Source organism: Gymnodraco acuticeps, unplaced genomic scaffold, assembly GCF_902827175.1.
Source record: "Gymnodraco acuticeps unplaced genomic scaffold, fGymAcu1.1, whole genome shotgun sequence".
NCBI lineage: Eukaryota > Metazoa > Chordata > Actinopteri > Perciformes > Bathydraconidae > Gymnodraco > Gymnodraco acuticeps.
In genome coordinates this window covers 202,445-224,100 of record NW_022990051.1, presented here as the reverse complement: position 1 = coordinate 224,100, position 21,656 = coordinate 202,445, and the positions used below count along the sequence as shown (strand labels likewise).

General features: G+C 39.6%; 1 protein-coding gene across 1 annotated transcript in view; it reads left to right on the top strand.

The window, feature by feature from the left end:
- Positions 1-21,656, top strand: part of LOC117545866 (spondin-1-like) — a 134,874-nt gene that overhangs the window by 82,411 nt on the left and 30,807 nt on the right. Inside the window, 1 exon segment of the mRNA XM_034215829.1 lies at positions 17,726-17,790. Coding sequence (XP_034071720.1) covers positions 17,726-17,790 — 65 coding nt within the window.

Here is a 21,656-nt window from a genome sequence, read left to right as displayed (position 1 = left end):
TAAACACACACGCACAAAACATTTAGCAACCTGCAAAATACCCCGCGAATTCCTGGCCCGCAAATTCGCGGGTCTAGCTATGTACTGAGTGTGTATTTTGCGGGTTGAGTGATGTACAATGGAGGAATTCTGAAATGTTTTACCGTTACATCACAAAAACACACAGCAGAACCAGACCCTGGAGCACCAGCCTCTTTATTTACTTACTCCTCTTCATCCCCTATGGGTAATAAGGCTGAGAAGAGAACCCTCCATCGTATTTAGTCCTTAGCAATATGCTGCGCCTCTCCCCATGTAGGGATGGGTACCGAGCCCCGGTATTAAACGGGCCCCGGGCCGGAATTATTAAAGACAGTGGTAACGTTAAGCTCCTACGTTATCGGACTTTTTATCGGTACTGGAGACATTTAAAAAATATATGTCATATGTATTATTGCTACATACACATTATATTGCAGTTTTAGTTTCGCCAACTCCGTTTCTAATCGCGAGAGCCGATCGCATGACGTAAAATACATGACACTTTTCTCTGTGTGCGGCAAAACAAGCTCGCCAAAATGGCTTCACCGCTCTGGCATTATTTTAAGGTGTCCGAAAAAGACAGTAAAATAGCGGTATGCAACGTGTGTGTGAAGCAGAAATCCTGCAGCTCCGCCCGCCGGACCGGTGAGCGGAGCGAAACACACAAGAGTTAGACCTAACACACTTAGCTATTTTATCTACCTCTGGAACAAGCTAAACTAGTTATTATAAATATATTTATTATTCACTGTCGGGTCACTCATTACTAGATCGGTGAGCTGCATGAGATACTGACAGGCTGTCAGGAGAGAGAGAGGGGGAGGGAGAGAGGAAAAGAGAGCGCTTCCGCTCATTTCTCCCGTGTTATTCTCCAAAGTGAATGTAAACTTGAATAATGTACATCATTTGAATGTAATAATTAAGTTGATTGTTGTTTGTGGAAGCTCCATTGAATGAGCCCCATTAACTGAGTTTAAACTTCACTTTAAATGGAAGATTTAAAGTGATGTTTAAATCTTCCATTTAGGCCCCGCCCACTCGATCGGATCGGCGATCGGTATCGGCCGATACTGATTCCGGCGATCGGCCCCGAAATTGGCGATCGGTGCATCCCTAGCTGCTTTAGTTGTTTTGACTGCTAAAATCCTCTGTTATTCCTCATTTTAAAGCCGATATTCCGTGGGGTCGGGGGGCTCGGGTCCTTGTCACCTTTTCCATACCGGATGAGTTTGCATCCCTGATAATACTTAGTAAGGAGGCCATAATATTTTTGACTCATGGCTGAAGTTAAGTTTCTCCAGCTCTCCCCAGGTTGGCAAAATGCATCTCAAAATGCATCAGGTTGATGCTTTAAAATATGGAATATTCAACATTTTCTTCCGGGGGAGCATGCCCCCGGACCCCCCTAGAGGGATAATATACTTTAGGGCTGTGCGATTATGGCAAAAATCATAATCACGATTATTTGGGTCAATAATTGATATCACGATTATTTTGACGATTATTCATTGACCATTTATTGAACTTTAAAACAAATAATATTTTACCAATAAACAAGAACAAATATGTTGGAGCGCACTTCCAAAACATACTAAACATATATTATTAATATGATAAATAAAAATTAATTGGACCAAAATAAATTAAATTAAATATGATGCAGTGCACTGTCACAGCCTACTGAAAACTCCTTAACATATAGCCAACATTTTGGTAAAACATATTCAACATATTCCACTCAGGCTGGCCAACCGTCATGGTCCAGAAGTAATAGGAAATAAATGTTGAACTACAATTTAAGACCAAATAAAAAAAATGTAGGCCACCATGGCAAATGCTGGTAGGGCTGCTCATGTCATCTCTTAAAGATTTTTTGCAAGAAACAACAGCCTGTTTACATGGTCTGGTTTCAGAGATGAGCGCAGGCAGGTGACGATATTGCCACCTGTACTGAAGACCCTCAGCCACGCTCCGACACATGTGACGCCGGCCAATCACAAAGCTTTGATGCGTTCAAGTGCATTATTTTGGCACAGGAAGATTATGTTACAGGACATTAACGATAAAACAGAATATTGTTGTTCTATTTGTAGACACATCTCGCGATCGACTGGTTGGGCACCCCTGGGCTAGACCATAGGTCTGTTGTGGTAGCAAAGTAGTCAGCTGAAGCCACATCTCTCTCAACTTCCCTACGGCATTTGTCATATAGTGCAGGCAGCGCAGACCTGCTGAAATAATACCGAGACGGCATCGCGTAACGCTTGTCCAACGTGTTGACAAGTTGCTTAAAGCCCTGGTTGCTAACAGTGCCCATATCTTTAGCGATGTGAAATGTAATGGCAAAGTACTTGCAAATAGTGGAAATAGTTTTACCCTTCTTTTTAACGAGTTGCTGCTCTTGTTCTGACATCTTCGCTCTCGCTGAACACTCACAACACATGTCACTCCCACGTGGCCGAGTGGGCTTTTAGGGAGAGGCGAAAGCGCACCCAGCAAAATAATCGTATTTTGTCAATTATGCTGTTTTCATAATCGTCGCAAGCCATAATCGTAATCGCGATTTAAAATACGATTAATTGCACAGCCCTAATATACTTCTCACCTTTTTCACCCCTGACCCGTTTTCATGCCTGGCCCTGCCTTACAGTCCAATCCAGGTTGGCATTTGAAAGCCAATTAATGCATGAGCATGCATGCATATCATTTTGCAACCCTGTCAATATAATGCGCTGATCAACATGTACACAGCCACAAATCCTATGCATCCCATGGAAAGGCTCACACTGCTTAATATGCGTACTGACAATAATATATATCCCATATTTACAGCTGTTTTTCGAAAACAGCACCTGTACTAGAGACAACGCAACACGTGTGTCAGTGTTTTTGAGTTTATCTTTGGTGGTGTATGCTCTGATAGCAACTGAGGAATGACACACAAAGCATTGCAAAAGCACTTACGGTAATTCCTCCTACACCATTGTTCTATTTGAGATATTCATACTTTGGACTCAAATGTCATGCTGAGTTTGTGTTGTGTAAAGAACTTCCATGGAGTTTACAATGAATATCCAAACAGAACCAGCTCTTCATAAGTAAATCAAACAGAAACAATGAATGCCAAGGCTATTAATGGAACTTGCAGAAATAGTTTTGTGAGAAAGTATTTGCACAGAAATGTGTCCTGTAACGAACCTTCATGATGCATAAATGTCAAGCAATGTATTCCCAGAAAAGCACAAGAGACTGGTATTGAAAGGAAACGATGTAAGGGTTGCTAAGGTTTTGCTTTGCCAATGAGAGAACCATTCACTACTTGGGAATTATCTCGTTGCTGCAGTATTCAAAGACTACACCCTGAGCCCGCCTCGAGCCAATTTCATGGCTGATCACCTCACTGTGAGGGACTAAGACAGGGCTATTGCACCCCAGCAGGATAGACTTGGTCTCAGGGGTGCAGAGGTCTCAATGACAATGGCCTCACTTCCAGCACATAGTGTCTCTATTAAAAAGGTCAAGAGCAAAAATAAAATACAAATCAAGCAGAAGCCTCATTTAGGATAATACACTTAGCACTAATGTAAATGTTAATTCCTAATCATACTGGACCCATTCAGAATATTAATTGCTGAACTGCAGTCCTAAAATTGAGAAGAAAGGGACAATTCTTTGAACCCTTGGGTTGGATTATTTATAATACAATCTTAATATGTTAAATCTTCAAGATACTGAAAGACAGATCAATAACAATGTGATGGTTCAATGTAAATCAGTGACGCTGTGCCCAGATGGAACAGCTGTCAACCTTTAATGAACATGAAGGTACAGTTTATGCAGATATCTACTGTTTTATTAAAAGCGTCAAAATCAAAACAACAAATATTGTCCAAGAGTTGTATTAAACACTGGGGGGTCATACATTGAAAATGTGCTCAGAATTGCCAGAACCAGAGATATCTGATACAGCCACTGAATACCATGTTGCTTGTCTTAAGCACATTCATGGGTAACATAATAAGGTTGCTTTCTTTTATAGAAAATTCTGATTTAATAACAACACCACATTGATTATATAAATATTGTGCCACACAATACCCAGTTTATGAGTGTCTTTTGGATTAAAAAACTGAAACCTATCGGGAGTAAATGACTTGCATGACGTTGATAAATGTGCCTAGCTTCCCTGGACTATAGTGAGATTACTTGGAGCAGATGTGTTTATGTTTAGAATATTTTCACACTTTGTACTCTGTGATTCAAGCCCTGGTCTTTGTCCATGTGGGCAGATGTGTCCGGCTGACAGTTATTAATGAAACAGAGATTGTGATGCACAACATGATGCATCAATACAATGATTGAGGACAACTTATTTGCATTCCTTTTAAAAACGTTTAGTCCATTTAAACAAGTTTAACAAGAGATTTCATCTGATTGCAGCTCAAAACAGTAAACACAAAAGGAAAGGAAGATCCATTGTAATAATTATTTATTTATTTTCTGAACTTTGCTGTGCTGTAAAAGTATTGACAGCATGAGGCAGCAGAGTTTTTAAACAAGTTTGAAGCTTGGTTTAGTTGTGTCATTACACTTGGTCATCATAAACAATCATACATTGGTAATTCAATAGAACCATAGGTGACCAGACATAGTAAACAATGAGAATCAAAAGAAGATTTGACATGTGAAGGCAGTGAGATCTTGTGTGTGTGTTTTATAAGTAACTAATATCTTGCCGTACTAAAGCATTTACCTTGAAAATACACTTCTTGAGCTTATCCTAATGAGCTGCTGAGAGGTTGTCCCTTAGCTGTCACCATGCAGGATGCAACAGAATTATAAATGAGATTTTGCTCAATATTAAATTAGTAGTAGGAAATGACAGACTCTCTGAAAAGCTAACCACTGTGTGTGCTGGGCAGGAGAAGCGAAGAACAAGTTACATTGCTTATAGGTTTCAGCTTGAGGAATCCCTGTCATTAGAGGAAATACACTCCATTCAAGCAGCAGAAGGTCCACTTACTCGTAATCTTTGAAATTCCATCCCTCTCTGCCTCCCTCTGACATAAAGTAGGGAGTGGATTTAGAAATAATTCTGCCAGTGGGAGGACTTTAATTAGTGGTGTTAGATGTCCAATTAACAGCTAACCAAAATATACTTCATACTGTTCTGAAAATAGGAAAAGTATGGTGGCCTCTGTCCGAAAAACATTTCATAAATGTAGTAAGTAGAAACCATGTTTTTCAAAGGACATTCTTTACAAAGACAGTCATTTGCAAGCAGGAAATGGCTAATGGAATATATTATAATGTGCTTTATCTTCTTTGGTGGTTTTGAATGAAGAGAAGATGCAGAAGTGTACCTCTCACAGTCTTGTTCTTTTTGCAGCATGATAATCAATAACAGGTGCACTGGACAGGAAAACAAGGTTTCTTCTAATGTAGGAAAACAGAGTTACCCTTTCAAGCTAGGACATTCTGTACTTTGAAGAAGTTCATTTTACAATTTTGGCTGTTGTGTAAAAAAACATATGCAGTTGACAGCTTGTCAAATTGTTCCATGTGTGATTTGTTCGGCTCTCACTCATACCTCATTCACACCAACGGTGTTTCAGGGCCGGTTCGGAGCTGGAGCTTGAAAAGTACCGGGTTTTCCTCTTCACACCGCAGCGGAGCAGCCTCTTAGCTCCGGAATCCGGTTCGTTTCAAGCACCAAAAAATTGTCCGGCCAGAGCAAAAGCACCGCATACGTCACGCTTACGTCGGGGCAGGGGCGGGATCAACTCCTGAACAACAACAAGAAGCCCGCGTTTTATCCAGTTTGTACACAACGATGGAGAAACTTAACAAGCAGCAGTGGTCCACTGAAGAGACCAGCTACCTACTGGGAATCTGGTCTTCCGAAGAGGTACAGAGGAAGCTGGAGCACAATCGGCCGTTGTTGTTGTTGGTGTGAGCTGTGAGGGGTTTCCGCGTGGTTTGGCTTTATGAAGCAGGCACGCAAACGGTTACGTCATGACACAAATGATGACGCAGCACCAGTCGGACTCTGGGCAGTGTGAAAATAGCCGGAGCTAAACCGAAAAACCGGTTCTGAACCTGAGAAGCTCTAGCACGGAGCTTGAACCGGAGTTGCGTTGGTGTGCATGAGGTATCAGAGACCTGCTGCTACATTTCTCAAATGTGTCTGACATTCTTGTGCTAGGTGCTCCTTGTCACTGTTAAATAAACAGGGGACAATTTTCTTCTATTTTTATATCTTGCATATAATGGTGTAATTGATTGAAGGAAATAGGAATGTTAGCACAGTCATACTTGTTAATTGAGAAAAGCATTCAGAGTCTTCGGATTCTGTGCCAAGGTAATGATGTGTTGCACATTCTGTCATTAAGCAAAAAAAGATGTCTCCACTACTAGTCATTAAACCCAAAAGCAAAGTTGTGCGAAGTGCCAAAAGTGAGTTAATTTATGGCAGCATACTTTGAAATGTATCTCTAATGGAAGGAATCAAATGTCACTGATATTGGAATTGCATGAGGTAAACAGCAGAGTGTAATGTTACTAATGCAAATTAATTAATTACAGAAATTAGAAAATCATAATGATATAGCGATGTGTAATACGTGGAAGCATTCAAAGTCTTTAACCTTTCATCGTCATAACTACACTGTAGCTATGTTCGTATGACAAATACAAAACCTTGAACCTATATCTGTTCAAACCATGCTATGCTTTTTTCATCTGGGGCGCCACTGGTTTACATTAAACCATCACATTGTTATCGATCTGTCTTTCAGTATCTTGAAGATTTATCATATTATGATTGTATCATAAATGATCCACCTCAATGGTTCAAAGAATTGTCCCTTTCTTCCCAACTTTGGACTCATTTTGTTTCTTAATTGTTGATTTTTCATGTGATTTAACCTTGAAAACTGCAGTTCAGCAATTGATATTCTGAATGGGTCCAGTGTGATTAGGAAGGAATATTTACATTAGTGATATTATTATGCAAAATTAGGCTTCTGCTTAATTTGTATTTGATTTTGCTTACTAGTATTATTACGTGTTTATTTAGTCCATACTGTACAATATTGTTGCTGCTAATATGAAAAGTCCACATTGGTGATTTTTTATGCTTTAAAATACATACGAAGAATGACCTTTAAAGCTTATTTCGTGTTTTTCAAGGGCCGCAGGACTTTTTACATTTGACTGACGCTATCAGTAATATTATTAATCTCCAGATTTAATTGTTCTCATTAAAGTCTATAAAGTAGCAAACGTCACACACAAAACAATATACACATGCAGCAATTACTTTAATGGAAACTATAACTAATGTGTTTAAAGCAGGGGTCAAGAGCTACTTCCATCACATCGCTTACATTTATTTACATAGCTCATCAGTTGAATTAAGCTACTTTTGTACACGTGTGTGAAATTGCAATACCTAAAGCTTATCAAAAATCTTAACTTCACATCAGGGTCCAAGAAAATGACAATTTCTCACATATTATTATGGCCCACATAGTAAGTACATCACTGAACATTCACATAAATGTCCCTAATCACTACCTGACAAGCATCTTATGGCACATGTGTAAAAATAAGTGCACTCACTCTTTTTTACAGTCAGTGAGATGAATAGCACTGCATGGAGTCCACCATAGAGGTGTATGCTGGAGTGTACCCACTTAGGTTCACTCTAATAGTCATTTAAATGTCCATCAGTCAGTCTTGTTCTGTATTTAGATTTCATGACATTCATGTCAGAAAAAGCTGCTTCAGGTATGTAGAGCCAAATAAAGCAGACATGTTCAGTGCTGCTTGGTGAATGTTCTTATAGTTTTCTGGGTCTACAAGGCTCCAGAAATGTTCTGAGTTTTGCTGAGACTTAAGCTGAACATGATTTTGTTGTGTCCCGTCAAAAATGTTAAGTCCAGTCATGTTTCATGTTTTTGTTTAACCATTTTCTGTCTTGCCTCCCACTTCCTATCCTGGTGTGTGTCTCCCGCCCTCATCAGCGTCAGCTGATTGTTTGTGTCCAGTTACCTTTTGTTTATAGTCCACAGCTTCCGTTTGTTCCCTGTCAGTTTGTCTTGTACTGTCTCTATGCAAGTAGTCAGCGTGCCTGCGATTACTCACCTTGTCTCATGCCTGATTTATGCTCTCGAATTATTTTGTAAGTTTGTTCCTCACTTAGTGAGCGATTTTCTTTTGTGCCTTTTTGAACCTTTTTTGTCACCTCATCAGAGTATCGATCCTTATTTATTATCCTGTTTTTTGGAATAAAGTATCTTACTCATACTTTACCTCTGTCTCCTGGGTCGTGCATTTGAGTCAAATACCTTGTGTTTCCAAGTTCGTGACAGATTTTGGAGATGCATAACCTCCATCTCCACAGGATTGACACTGAACAGTTCAGCCATCTTTTTCTTTGTCTTGACATGAAATTATAAACCATAATAAATCAATTGTATAGGTCTAGCCTCCCTATATCTGTGTGTGAAATTGTTCCATCCTCTAAAACAAAAAACTAATACTTCTGCAGTCTAGCTGCAGCTTCTAGCAACGGTCTTCTGTTTAAAAAAAGGACACTGAAGGTCCTGAATGTGGCATCACACACATGACTTAAAGGGGACCTATCATGCAAAATGCACTTTGTGATGTCTTTTATACATACATATGTGTCCCCGGTGCGTTTGGGAACTCACGCAGCGTCAGAAAAATAAAACCCTCTCTTTTGCCCCGTACCCAAATCTTTTAAAAACGGGGTGTACAACAAGCAGATACAGATTTCCATCCGCTGTGACGATTTCCATCCGCTGTGATGTCGGCGGACCCACAGAAAGTTGCTATCAGAAACAATGCCTGACGTGTTTTGGACGTAATCTCGTCTTTGTTAACATTAGCAAGCCTCGCTAACACTCAGAGCTAACCTGTACTGAAGAGCACATGTGTTTAAAAAGCAGGAAATAAAAAAAGAACTCACCTTGTGATAAACCTGCAAGAGAAAAAGCATTTGAGCTCCATACTATTTCAGAAATAATCCTTGACTAATAATAAATAATCCTCCACACTTACATTCTCTGTCTTACTGTTACATAAATCCCATGAATGTATGAGATTAAGTTAGCTTCATCATATCTCAAATCAGTGATTAAGTAATTAATAAAGGTTCTATCAGCCTACTATTAGCCTGTCACTCATTATTTTTAAGGGGGGCGGGTTTGGAGGAACAGAGGAGACGGTGATCGCGGAAGCTTTTTCCTCCTGCCTTCACAAACTTTACACGTGTTTATGAACTGAAAATAGCAAGAGGACATTCATAGCCTACTCTGCAATCCAAGACTTGATTAAATCCACCAAAAACTGACATGACGATAACGAGTGTTTTTAAAAAAAACACACACACAAATCCCTGTGTCTCTGTGCCTCTGTCACGTCTGTTCCTTGATCTCTGTGTCACCGACCAATTTGATATTCGTGTCACAGAAAACATTAAAAAACAAAAAACGTTAGTCCAGCCGCGGCCGAAAAATCAAGAAGCAACGTTACTACGCTATAATCGATAATCGAGCGGTGAGCTACGGAAAAGCTCGCCGCTCAACGTGTTGGAGACCCCTGGTAAGTCAGGGAACTTTGAACTGGACACAGGGATATCTGCATGTCTGGAGGACATGTGGGAGATGCCCTTGCAGAGGTGTGTGTTTCTATCTAACTGTACTACAATTTAAGTGTAGCCTACAATAAATTGCAAATGTAGTTTTTCTTATGTCAAAGATGTTGGGGCTAATTTGTGTAATTTATGACGGTGTAGCCTAAGCATGATGCTCTACTTGAAAACTATGTGCTGTTTTGGATCATACTTATTATAAATATTTACAAACTACAACATTTTAGTTATGTTTATGAATTAAGTGTTGCTGTGGTATTTTCATGACCACAGTAAGCTGCGTTTCGCTGATAATCGTGATAATTGTGCTAATGATATTAGCCCCACTGATGCATATTACATGACAGTGGCGAGCCGTGACTTTTATACCTAGGCCCTCTGACCCCCCCTACGTCTCAACGTAGACTTCAGCGGAATATCAAAACAGTGGTCCGGGGTGCAAAACGCATCAATGACAGCGACCCTCTACCACACAAAACAACACCATTTATATAAACACCTATCATGACAGGGCACCCACAGCCAAGAAACAATTACAAATGAATTAAGTCGGCACGGCGGCCCACATTGAAAATGACTTAGGCCTACCTTTGATGATCAAATCACTGAAACACAAAGTCCATCCTCCTGTCCTTTTGGATGAAGCACTTGATGGCGGGTCATGCAGCTGATCCTATGCCACTCCAGTTTATCATTGTAACTCAATCTTGAAAATGACTCGGTTAATAATTTCGCAACGATGTCATCACTACCACTGATGTCATCACTATCACTGAGGTGAGCCATCATGCTAATCATAAATCTATCGATCATAAATCTATCGATTAGATTTATGATTCAAAAATAGTAAAAGTAGGATAGACATGTGGATATTATCCGGCTGAACACAACGTGCATTTATCTAACAGGTTCGTTTTCCACAGACCTTATTTCGAGCTATTTCCCAAAACCCTATGGAGAAATCCCACTGCTTTCTGTCGAGGGAATCCAAGCGCAGCTTACTTCCGGGTTTTAGGACGCGTCACTGCACCACTTGCGGGCGGAACTTGTCATAAAGTCCGCGAAAATAAAGCCCGCCCATTTAGAGGGAAGATATGATTGGTCAATTGTACTGTCATTTGACATTACTCTCTCGTTGAGTTACTATAGCTGGCCCTCTGTGAATGTAGAGAGGGACCAACAAGCTCTCCCGTCTTCATATAACTCGCAGAGACGGCATTTAACCCTTCACATTCCAACAGAAACTGAACAGGCAGATTCGAAGGATTTATTTCTTTGGAAATATTATTTTAAATACAATTAAATCAAGTTATTTTGGTAAAACTAATGAAAAATGTAACAACAAAAAAATATAAAAAAAATATATTTTTTTAATGTTTTCAAATATAATTTTTTAGAATATCTTAGGCCCTCACAGAGGGCCTAGAGGGCCCTGACGGCTCGCCACTGTTACATGAGTTTCCCTCATTAAGAGCTTTACCCTCACCAGTCTGATGTAGCCTACTGTCACTTTAGGGAGGGAGAAAAGTCCCTGCTGTCGTCTCCTAAAAAGAAACACACATTTACACAGTGGTGCAGAGTTGCACTTTAAAATCCACACAGCTGTCTCCAATAATCACTTCATACTAGAGAAAAGCATTCTATCAATTTTAACGGACCCATTGTATATTAAGCCATTCAGAGTTAGTTATTTTGGGATGTTCAAGAGCAAAGTCAAGGGAGAGAAAATTAGGAGACTGTGATATTGTTACTGGGGTTGCAGGCGCCCCGGGGGGAAAGTGCCCTTCCCCCCCCCCCCCCCCTTTTTTAAATGTTTTAGTACTGCTGTTTGCGCAGTTTCCCTTTCCCAAAATATATTGATTGAATACAAAATATCAGGTCGGGAGATTAGACTGTGAAGTTCCATAGCTCTCCCTCCCTCTCTCCCTCCACGTCTCCTGCACAGCTGTGCGGACATCGGCAGTCACTTCAGACAGACAGGTAGCAGCACCTCCCACCTTACAATCCCATGTTATGCCGGCTTTTCTTGGCTTATTTTGAAGGTGAGTGGTGATGAACAAATTACTAAACTGCCAGTGCCTCGAGTTTACAGCTAATTAGACAATAACAAATATGGTTAACTAAGGTAGGCTACTAGCTAATGGATAAGTTAGCTCAAGGTTTAGCTAAGGCAATTTATCATGTGCATACAGGCTAATGTACTGTACTTAAAGGTGGGGTAGGTAATTTTGGAGAAACCAGCTCGAGTGCGCTAGAATTTGAAAATACACAACCGGAACAATTATGCCACTTCCTTACAGAGCCCCTCCTCCAACACACACGAACGCGCACATGACCAATGAGGGCACGAGATAAGTTTGTGCACAGATGGAAGGCTGACAGGCAGGTAGGCCATCCAGTTATTTTAGCCGGGCCGTGCTTTTGACAATACTACGGCTTTCACAGATGAATTTTTTGTATGGATTTTTTGTCAAAGCACTTAAGATATTCATTGCTATCGGGATGTTAAGAGCATTCCATGGAATATAACAAAAAGTGTATCTCGAGCCGGTTTCTCAAACTTACCTATCCCACCTTTAAGGGGAGACACTTAAAGCGAATACAGTAAAATGTGTATCAAATAACGTCATCACAATCGCCACATTGATATGCAAATTAGGCGTTAACTAGGCCTAATTAAAATGCACTAATTTGCATTGCAGGTGAAAAGGATAAAACAAAAAAACATATCACCTCACAACTTCCCCAGACAGTAACTTACGTCAAGTCAGTATTTCCCCCGGATATGCTATGTTTAAATATGCAGATTAGTTTGAAATCTATAGATGAATTCAGACATGGTAGTAAAACGAACACCATTTATGTGTTTCTTGGAAGTTTTATTTCCATTAGAGTGAAAGAAAACATGGAAGCAAAATAGACAAAAATAACAATTAGGGTCTACATGAAAAAGGATATTTTTGCCTGTAATGTCCTGCCTTAAACAGTAACGTCATCATTTTGATTGTTGGCTGCTCATTTAATAACTATTAATTGTACTAGTCTGTTGTCTGCTCTTGTGCATTGTGAATACTAAAGAAGACCATTGTCTCTGTGTTAGCTGATTATTTTGTAGAATTCTACTGAGTAGGCCTACTAAACAATTACGTGAGTGTGAGGGTATTCAAATAAATTGGTCAGTAAGTCAGAGATGTGCAACTATATTTAACGTTTGGGAAGTGCCCTTTTTCTCACTTGAGCACCCGCCCCACAACATGTCTGTGCACGTCCCTGCTATCCTTGTCACTGTCTTTGACGCTGCTGGTTGTGAGATATCTGTTTCTCTAAAGGTCTCGCAGCAATATTCGCCATGCTTTATTCTTTATCTCACCTGTTTTTTTCTTTCTTTTTACCTTCAGCCAAGGAAATTGGATGGTGAATAACTCTGTCCTAGATCTCATTTAGGAGAGAGGTGGTCTGATAAAAACTAAACTTTCTCTCGATGTATTTTTATCTTCAGTTACTTGAGAAGGGGCAATACTGTCACAGCTTTAGTGTATTCAAAAAAATATATATAAGAGTTTGAATCCACCCAGGAACAGAAACCAAACTAGCACCTTGACTTTTTTTTCACACTTCAAATGCTATTCATTTTAAGTTCGGAAGTGCTTCACTTACTGATTAAATAGTGACTGAAATGTTTATTCGAAAGTGTAATGCTTTCCTAAGAATGCAATACTGTGTTGGGTTGTGGAACTATGCAATAAGCACAAAAATATCATATTTAAATCCTGAGCAGAGGCACAGCCAGGGGCGGATCTACGGGGGGGAAAGGGGGGCAGCTGCCCCCCCCCCCCCACTGTAGAGCCTGCCCCCCTAACTTTTGTTTCCCTAAAACTGTACTAAAACAAACCTACACTATTTCCACAAACTTCTCAAGCAACAAAACAAGCATTACATTAGTTAAAAGTGAATCATTTTAAATATAATTTTAGGCCCGTTAAAAACGCAGCTACGGCCCTGCATTAAACTGCGGAGCAGCGTTCACACAGACCGCGGTTCACACCGCTGCAGAGAGGGAGCGAGGTGTCCCAGCACCTGTGGATCAGCTTCCCCTGGGAGCATTTCCCTTTCCACTAGTTTTGTTTTTACTAAGGACGAGAACTTGAAACTAAATATTAATAAAACGCTGCCGTTTGAATCGATAGCGTTTTAACAGACGGGCGCTGTTTGGGATGTTACAAAATACTATGCAGACAGCGTTAGCTGGGAGATCGATCACTTTGCTAAACTACGCGGTAGCCTACTATTACATCCACGTAAACTACACATCACAGCCATGAGGCCAGATCAATGAAACCAGGATACATCCTTTACTGTAAAAACTGGATCCAAACACAGCTGCCTGTGTGCGCTTGATCAATACTTTCTGATGTTATATGTTATGCTACATATTAGCTAGGCTACATGGCCCTAACGCCCTAAGTTATACAAGCATTTGTACCAGTCAGTGGCGGCGCCAGGGTATGGCTGGGGTAGGCTACAGCCATACCAAGAAATGGCTTAGCCCTACCTTAGCCCGACCATGAAAAATGATGTTAAAGTAAGCATGTTGAGAACACGGATTGCGAAAATCTACCGGTCGTGTCCGTAACACACAAACTGATCCTGCTGTAACAACAAGTGCACGTTACTGACGCACTATGGTTGAGACCATTCGGGCTTATGCTAGAGGGGTGCAAGGAATAGTCTAAGTAGTGGGGGAGTTTTATACACTAAAGGTGTGGAAATCAGCGCGGCCGCGGTCAGATCAAAATGCCTTCGAATGCAATTTGAATAGACCTACAGCCAATCAGAGCAACGAAACGTTGGGTCTGCTGCGTCATGTATTACTGATATGTCACGTTCACAGTGAAAAGTCCCCAAACTCGCGCCGAGTAAATTGCAGACAGACAGCAGAACTTCTAGGATTAATTGTATATTTCAGATGGATAGATTTGTTCTTAAACGCCCTCGCATTGAGGTACAAGTCAAACAGTTGCCAGAGTCACACGACCCACCTGAAGAGTGAATACTGAGTTTTGAATATATTTTGTAATAATAATTTGAAAAAGTGTTTTGTATGACAATAGAGACATAGGCCACCTGTGCTGTGTCAGTCTCTCTCTGTTTACCTGTGTGTCTCTCTCTCTGTCTCTCTCTCTGTCTGTCTCTCTCCCTCACTCTCTCCCTCTCCGTGTCAATTCTATATGCCAACTTTTCTTGTTTCTGCCGCTGCGTAGCATGTTGTAACAACGTGGAATTAGCAGAATATGCTATTGTATTGTTTAACTCACACCTGTTGCTCTCGATGTAATTTAGCTGATAAAAGGAGACTAATAAAAGCTAATAAAAGCCTCACGCTTGGCGTTTCACTGTCAAAGGGTGCGATATAGCGTGTATGTAATTACATTACAAATACTGACTTGAGCCCCACCACTGTATGGGTTAGCCCAACCATAGATTACCCAACAAAAATACTCTGGCGCCGCCACTGGTACCAGTGCTTTTCACAAGTAGACTCTTGCAGGCCAGAGTATAGGAGTGATTCAACAACAACACAAAGACATATGAGAAGTGATCAGGACGAATAGAAAGAGGAAAAGGAAAAGAGAGTTCACTGAAGAGACCAGGAGGGTCAGAGCAGGAGGAAGAGGAGGAGATGAAGAGACCAGGAGGGTCAGAGCAGGAGGAGGAGATGAAGACATTAGTGAAGAAGAAGAAATGTATGTGAGGAATAAAGATGAAGTGTCAGAAAGAGGGCCAGAGGCAGGGATCAGGAGGCAGATGAAACTCCAGCTGGACCACATGGTATGTTCTTATTCTCCTTACATATTCCATCACAGCAGCACAATCTAGGAGCTCTTAGTATTGACAAATATTGATTGAAATGTGTTGCTGCACAGGTCACCTTCAGCTCTCTGAAGAGATGGGTGATGTCATTTGTGTACTTAATTATAAGATGAAATGTTGAGCTTGTCAATCTTAATCTGAAAATACAAAAACTGAAATATAGGTAAGAGAAGAAACGGACACTTTTGTGATGTAATTCCCTCAATGCAGATCACACATGGACTGATCCATTATTTTAATAGGAGGGTAAATGGTATGGTGTGACGGGGTTGAAACAAACTGAGGGACAATATTGCAATTTCATAGATAATTCAAGTATTTTTTCAGAATTTATTTTTGATCAGTCAAAGTTGACAAGCATATGATTATATTAGCAGCAACATTTTGGGATAATTGGCCATTTTGATTTGTTTGATATTAAATTAATATGTAATAATGCTTAGTGAGGACATGCAAATATGTCTGTCTAATACTAAGAAAACCAATTTTTTTTAAAACAAAATATATATTTAGTTTGACATTGTAATGCAAAAAAACCTGTTCCATTAATTCATTGCTTTAAAATACATTTTGTAGTTTCCTTTCATTTAAAATGGTTGAGGTAAGTTTGGGGGACTCAAAGGGCACCCGATTGTTTGTCTGAACACCTTGTTTCTCTTGTGCATTAAGAACACTTGTGTTAGGGCATGAATTAACAATAAATAGGTTATATACAGTATAAAATACCACGTACTGTCCGCCCTCCCATGCCACCCTGGCATGACCTCTTGCCCTCCCTTTGCCCCCCCCATGTAAAATGTTCTAGAACCGCCACTGGGCACAGCCCATCAGTAACACCCTTGAATCTGAAATAAGATTAGTCTGCTGTGCTTATTATCAGCCTGTCAGATTTCCATATCCATATACTGGCATATTTTTTTAACCCATTTTTCCACAACATATTCTCATCCTCTCATCCCCCACATCCCATGTATACTATATCTGTAGCTGATGATACATGCAGTCTAATATTCCACTGTAAACACTAAGCTTGCTCTAAAGAAATAAGAATATTTGTATGCTTTCCACAATGGGAAAACATAAAATGCATCCAATGGGGATTAGACACAATAACACAAACACAATACAATGTCATCTTCTATGAAAGCTCTGCAACAAAAAGAACAGCTGTATTTGTAAAGCTTTCTAATGTAAATGTCAATTTTGATTGAATCTTTTAAGGTATTGTTGTCCTTTATGTAGACCTTGCTTTCACAGTATCTATCAGTATTCACTGCAGATACTGTGTGCATTAACCAATTTCAATCAGAGATTATTTAAATTACAGAGTTTTTATTGACATGTGCACTAGAGGATGAAAAATGGGAATAGTCTTTGGCAAATGGACCCCATTGTGACATCAACTATTTTAAGAGGATGGTGAAGCTGTGAGTAGAATAGGAACCTGGGGACATGGGGTCTAGACACTGATGGTGATGGTGATGAGATAAAGACAAGGCTGAAGGTGAAAGAGGAGATTTGCTGCAACAATATTGCATAAAATGACAGTTTACATAAGCAGAGAGGAGAATATATTTTAAGTTTGGCAGCAGCCACGTGATTGGCTGAAGGAGATTGTGGCAACATCTAGTAAACAAGTGAGAAATTAGCTGATTAAAAGCAGCAGGAGGGGTAAGAGAGAGAATTGAGAGTGAATGAAGCATGAATATAGTCTCTCTGATTAAACTTACACTAAACTTCCTTTAGTTTACCATTTTCAAGGCTGTACTGACATGTTTTCATTAGGGACAGGCATGCTGTCGGCCCAAAGAGAAAACAGATGAGCTCAGATTACATCCATAAAATAATGTAATCATTTAAGGGGTGATTATTGTATGAACATCTTTTGTACACTCTCAATGTGAAAGCGCATGTTGAGGTTTGATGAACTTTAGCAGAGGCTAATTCAAAATTAATTGTGCCGAAAAGTATAATCTTTGAACACAAAAAACATCATTATCCCCTGACCATAATGAACCATATTGTGTAAATGGAAAGTCTTCCATTGATTTTCTTTTTATCATTTAGCGGTGAAGCAGGATGTTTCAAAAGTGTGGATTATTTTAGTTGACTGAGATTCAGCTTTTGTGTCTTTTGTCTGTCTCTCTTCTTTAGGGTGATGAGGTCCTGACAGTCATCAAAATGAAAGCACAGTGGCCGGCCTGGCAACCATTCAATGTGTAAGTGATTTATTCTGATTATCATAAAACTAACTTCACATGTTCTACTTACTGTGCTGCTGGTTTTGCAAGTTTAATCAAAAAAGTGAATACAAATTGAAAATCATCTTTTCAATATTTTACAATGTTTCAACCTACCCAGTAGTTTCCAATAGGTTGAATTGAAATGACTGTATAAAGTTTACTTCAATAGGCTTAAAACTTGATAAAGTTTCGCCACAGATTCCAAGATCTTCCTCTGCTCTTGTTATTCTTATTAAAGCACAGTGGTCTCCTCTCTTTCAAAACGCTGTGCACAATATTTAAGACCATAGAGACGAAAACCCCTAATATTAAACATCTAGTCCTGTCTTCATAGAACCGTGGCTTATGAATAGCATATATTGTACCATGAATTAATGCATGAATGTATTATTGTGCAATGTCTAAAACTATTCCCAACATACATTAGATTAAATAATAATTGTACATTTCTGTAGGCCACATTAGAGTGCTCCATCTATATTTTCACACTGTTGAAAAAAACAACAGTGTGAGGATAGGAACAACTCTTACATATTTTACAATCAAATCAGATCAGACTGTCATCAACATTTGTAAATCACCAGACCTTTTTCTCCCCTATCTTGTACAAAATAAATCAGCACCAAGACTAACTTAATAAAACATCTCGCTTCCCTCTTTAAGCTTTTGCTGCAGAGTTATTACACTTTAACACATCAAATCACACTTTGCTCTCTTAAATCATTAAGATTGGACACTATCAAAGAGATGGGATTCACTTTGCACTTCATGGTTCAAGGTTATCTCATATTTCCCTCCAAGGCTAATTTGATTTAAATTCAGGGTGCACATACAAACACAATACAAAAAGACAATGTAAGCTATAGCTCAACAGAATAAATCACAGTGCAATCACAGCATGTTACCCTTACAATACATTCCTGATGTCACACATATGGAACAGGAATAATAAGTAGTTTGTAGGGAAAGGAATTGTTGATTTTGGGGAGTCTTGGGTTACAATGACCTCTTCTTTAACAACCAAATTAACAACTCATGTTGAGGTTCCTCTCTTACATGCCTAACCCCAGCTGTGAATGTGTTGTATTATTTAATCATTTTTGAGCCCAAGCACCCGTTATAGGTCTATGGTTTAGTGGCTCTGTGATTTTAATTTGCTCCTCATAGATGTATATGTCCACTGTGATGGATTATTTTAAGCATTTATCAAATCATATTACATTAAAACGAATAAACAAGTTAATGCAAGGGCCTTTATTTCAGATCTTAGAGTTCAAAGAGAGAGATAGAGGAGAGGACATTTCCTGAAATGTACTGGCTTGGGATTCAAACCAGTTTACTAGGCAACAGTGACCTCATATGGGCCGTCAGCTCCAACCACTGAGCGGCCAAAATATTATCAACAACTTGTAAGCCATGTTATAGTAATTAATTCACAAACAAGATACTGTAGTAGTGTCAGCAGATACAGTGGTAAGAAGTTAGCGGAGCCCAGAGCGTGCTGATCAGTGAAAACCCAGCTCAAAGGTGCCCTGAAACTGCCAGCCACACCATGCACACTGTGTTTGTGTGCATTTACTCCTAAATTCACAAGAGCCATTTAATCTCTTATTCATGAGAAAAACAAGAAGCTTGTTGGCTCAGCTGGCTCAGAAGAAGTTCAGTGGTTAAGGCCTGTGTTGTTTTAATAACCAGGGGACCTTAGCAAGGGCTATGACTTTAGTCTCAAAAGGCAAGAAAACAGGAATAGAAGTAATGATATCCACTAATTAGCTTTCTGTGTGCTGTGCAGTCAACCAAATAATTGTTTCACACGATAATTGTGTACAGCACATCAGAACAAGTACATTGATTTGGAGCCAGAGAAGGAAAGGCAGTTTTGTATTGATAACTACAAGTCAGTCCACGCTTTACTCAACCAGCTGGAAGACGTATCTTGTAAAGTCTAAAGAGTCTTGAGAGACTTAATTAGCCTTACATTTAAAAAATGCATAGAAGCATATTAACGTCAGCATGTTCAACAGCAGGATGTGTTTGTGAGTCTCGGTTCCATTAATACTGTGTACATATTCATGTTTGCCCTTTCCGGTGTATGTCTGTATTAGGAGGGATTTTGCTTTAATTAGAAAAATGCAATTCCCTTAATTAAAGTCAATTATCTCGTCATCCCTATCCAGTTGTTTTAAACAGATGGTCTTCAATCAAAGCTTTCAATAAACTTCCATTTGATAAAAGGGAATAAGATAGATGGAAAGAGACAGAAAGCAGCAACAATGCAGAAAAAGGAAGCAGTAGAATGAGTGCTTGTTTTTTAAGTAATCATTTAATCTAAAACCAGCTCTCAATTTTATTTGTCTAAAAAGAGAAAAATACTTTCAACGCAGCAGAGATGTGATAGGAGAGTAACGGTGTGTGATGAGAAAGAAATGAGGCTGAAGAAGTGACAGACATGACACATTTTACAGCAGAAGCTCTCCTGAGACCGGATACATAAGAGGAAAAAATTCATAATTTTTACCCAGAGTATTAGAAGGATGCTTGTTATATAAAATAAAAGATGACTTAATCACCTATCGATAGGTATCAGGACACAGGCTTTTGCTAAACAAATCATGCCCATTAAATCATTATGTCAGCAATGACACAATAATCCATCCATCCGTCCATTTTCCATCGCTTATCCCAAGTCGGGTCCTGTGGGAATCAGCTGCCAGCAGAGGGCCCCAAACTTCCCTTTCCCTGGCCACATCAACTATAGCTCTAATTCTGGTCTGATCCCTCCACCTGGTCCTGTCCAATGGTCTACTCCCAGCTGGATATGCCTGCAATACCTCTCTAGGGAGGCGGCCAGGTGCCTAAACCACTTCAACTGGCTCCTTTTTACACAAAGGAGCAGCAGCTCTACTCCAAGTCACTCAAAGGTGACTGAAGTTCTCACCTTATCCCTAAGGGAGATGCCAGCCACCCTCAGATGAAAACTTATTTTGACTGTTTGTACTTGCAATCTTGTTCTTTCAGTCATGACCCATCTTTCATGACTCGTGAGGATAGGAAATGTTAGAAAAATATTACTCGCCACCGGCTTGAGCTTCAATATCAGGATACATGTATTTATGAATCCTTGCAAGAATGGAAGTAGTCATCACATACACATATGAGCATATGATACAACTAGTTCCCCGAAGAGTGTCCTTGATATGCTTATATACAAGAGAGGGTGTTACACAGTCACAAGATGCAGAAATAACGGTTCAAAGCAGTATACAATGTTTTGTTTAGATTAGCTAAGACCCACGTCAGAAATGATCATGCTTGTCATATGTCTGTCTCCATAGAGGCTGAATCATCATGTTAATCACATAGCTATCATATGCCTAAAACAGTGTCCTGACGCTCTTCTAGGTAATCATACATCCTGTCACGTACACAGCTACGTAGGGCCTTTCTTGTCATGTGCTACTCTGATATTGGAAGAGTACATTCAGTATTTTCCCAACAGGAATGAAGATGGACTGGATTTTGAGGCAAAGCTCAAAATCCAGTCCATCTTCATTCCTGTTGGGATCATCAAATAAATAACGGAATTAAGTTAAACAGCATGATGTCAATTTCAAATAATACTTCACCATTATATTATATATATATTATCCAAACCAATGGGCTGATGTGTTTAATGTTACTTATATGTGCTTGACATCAGACAAACATAAAACCACATATAAGAAACTACATATACCAAGTCTGAAAATGGGAATACATTATATTTCACAAATAACTCCAGCACAGAAGTTTCCCTCTAAATGTTAGCCAATTGGAGCATCAGTGTGTGCACCCTGCCTCAG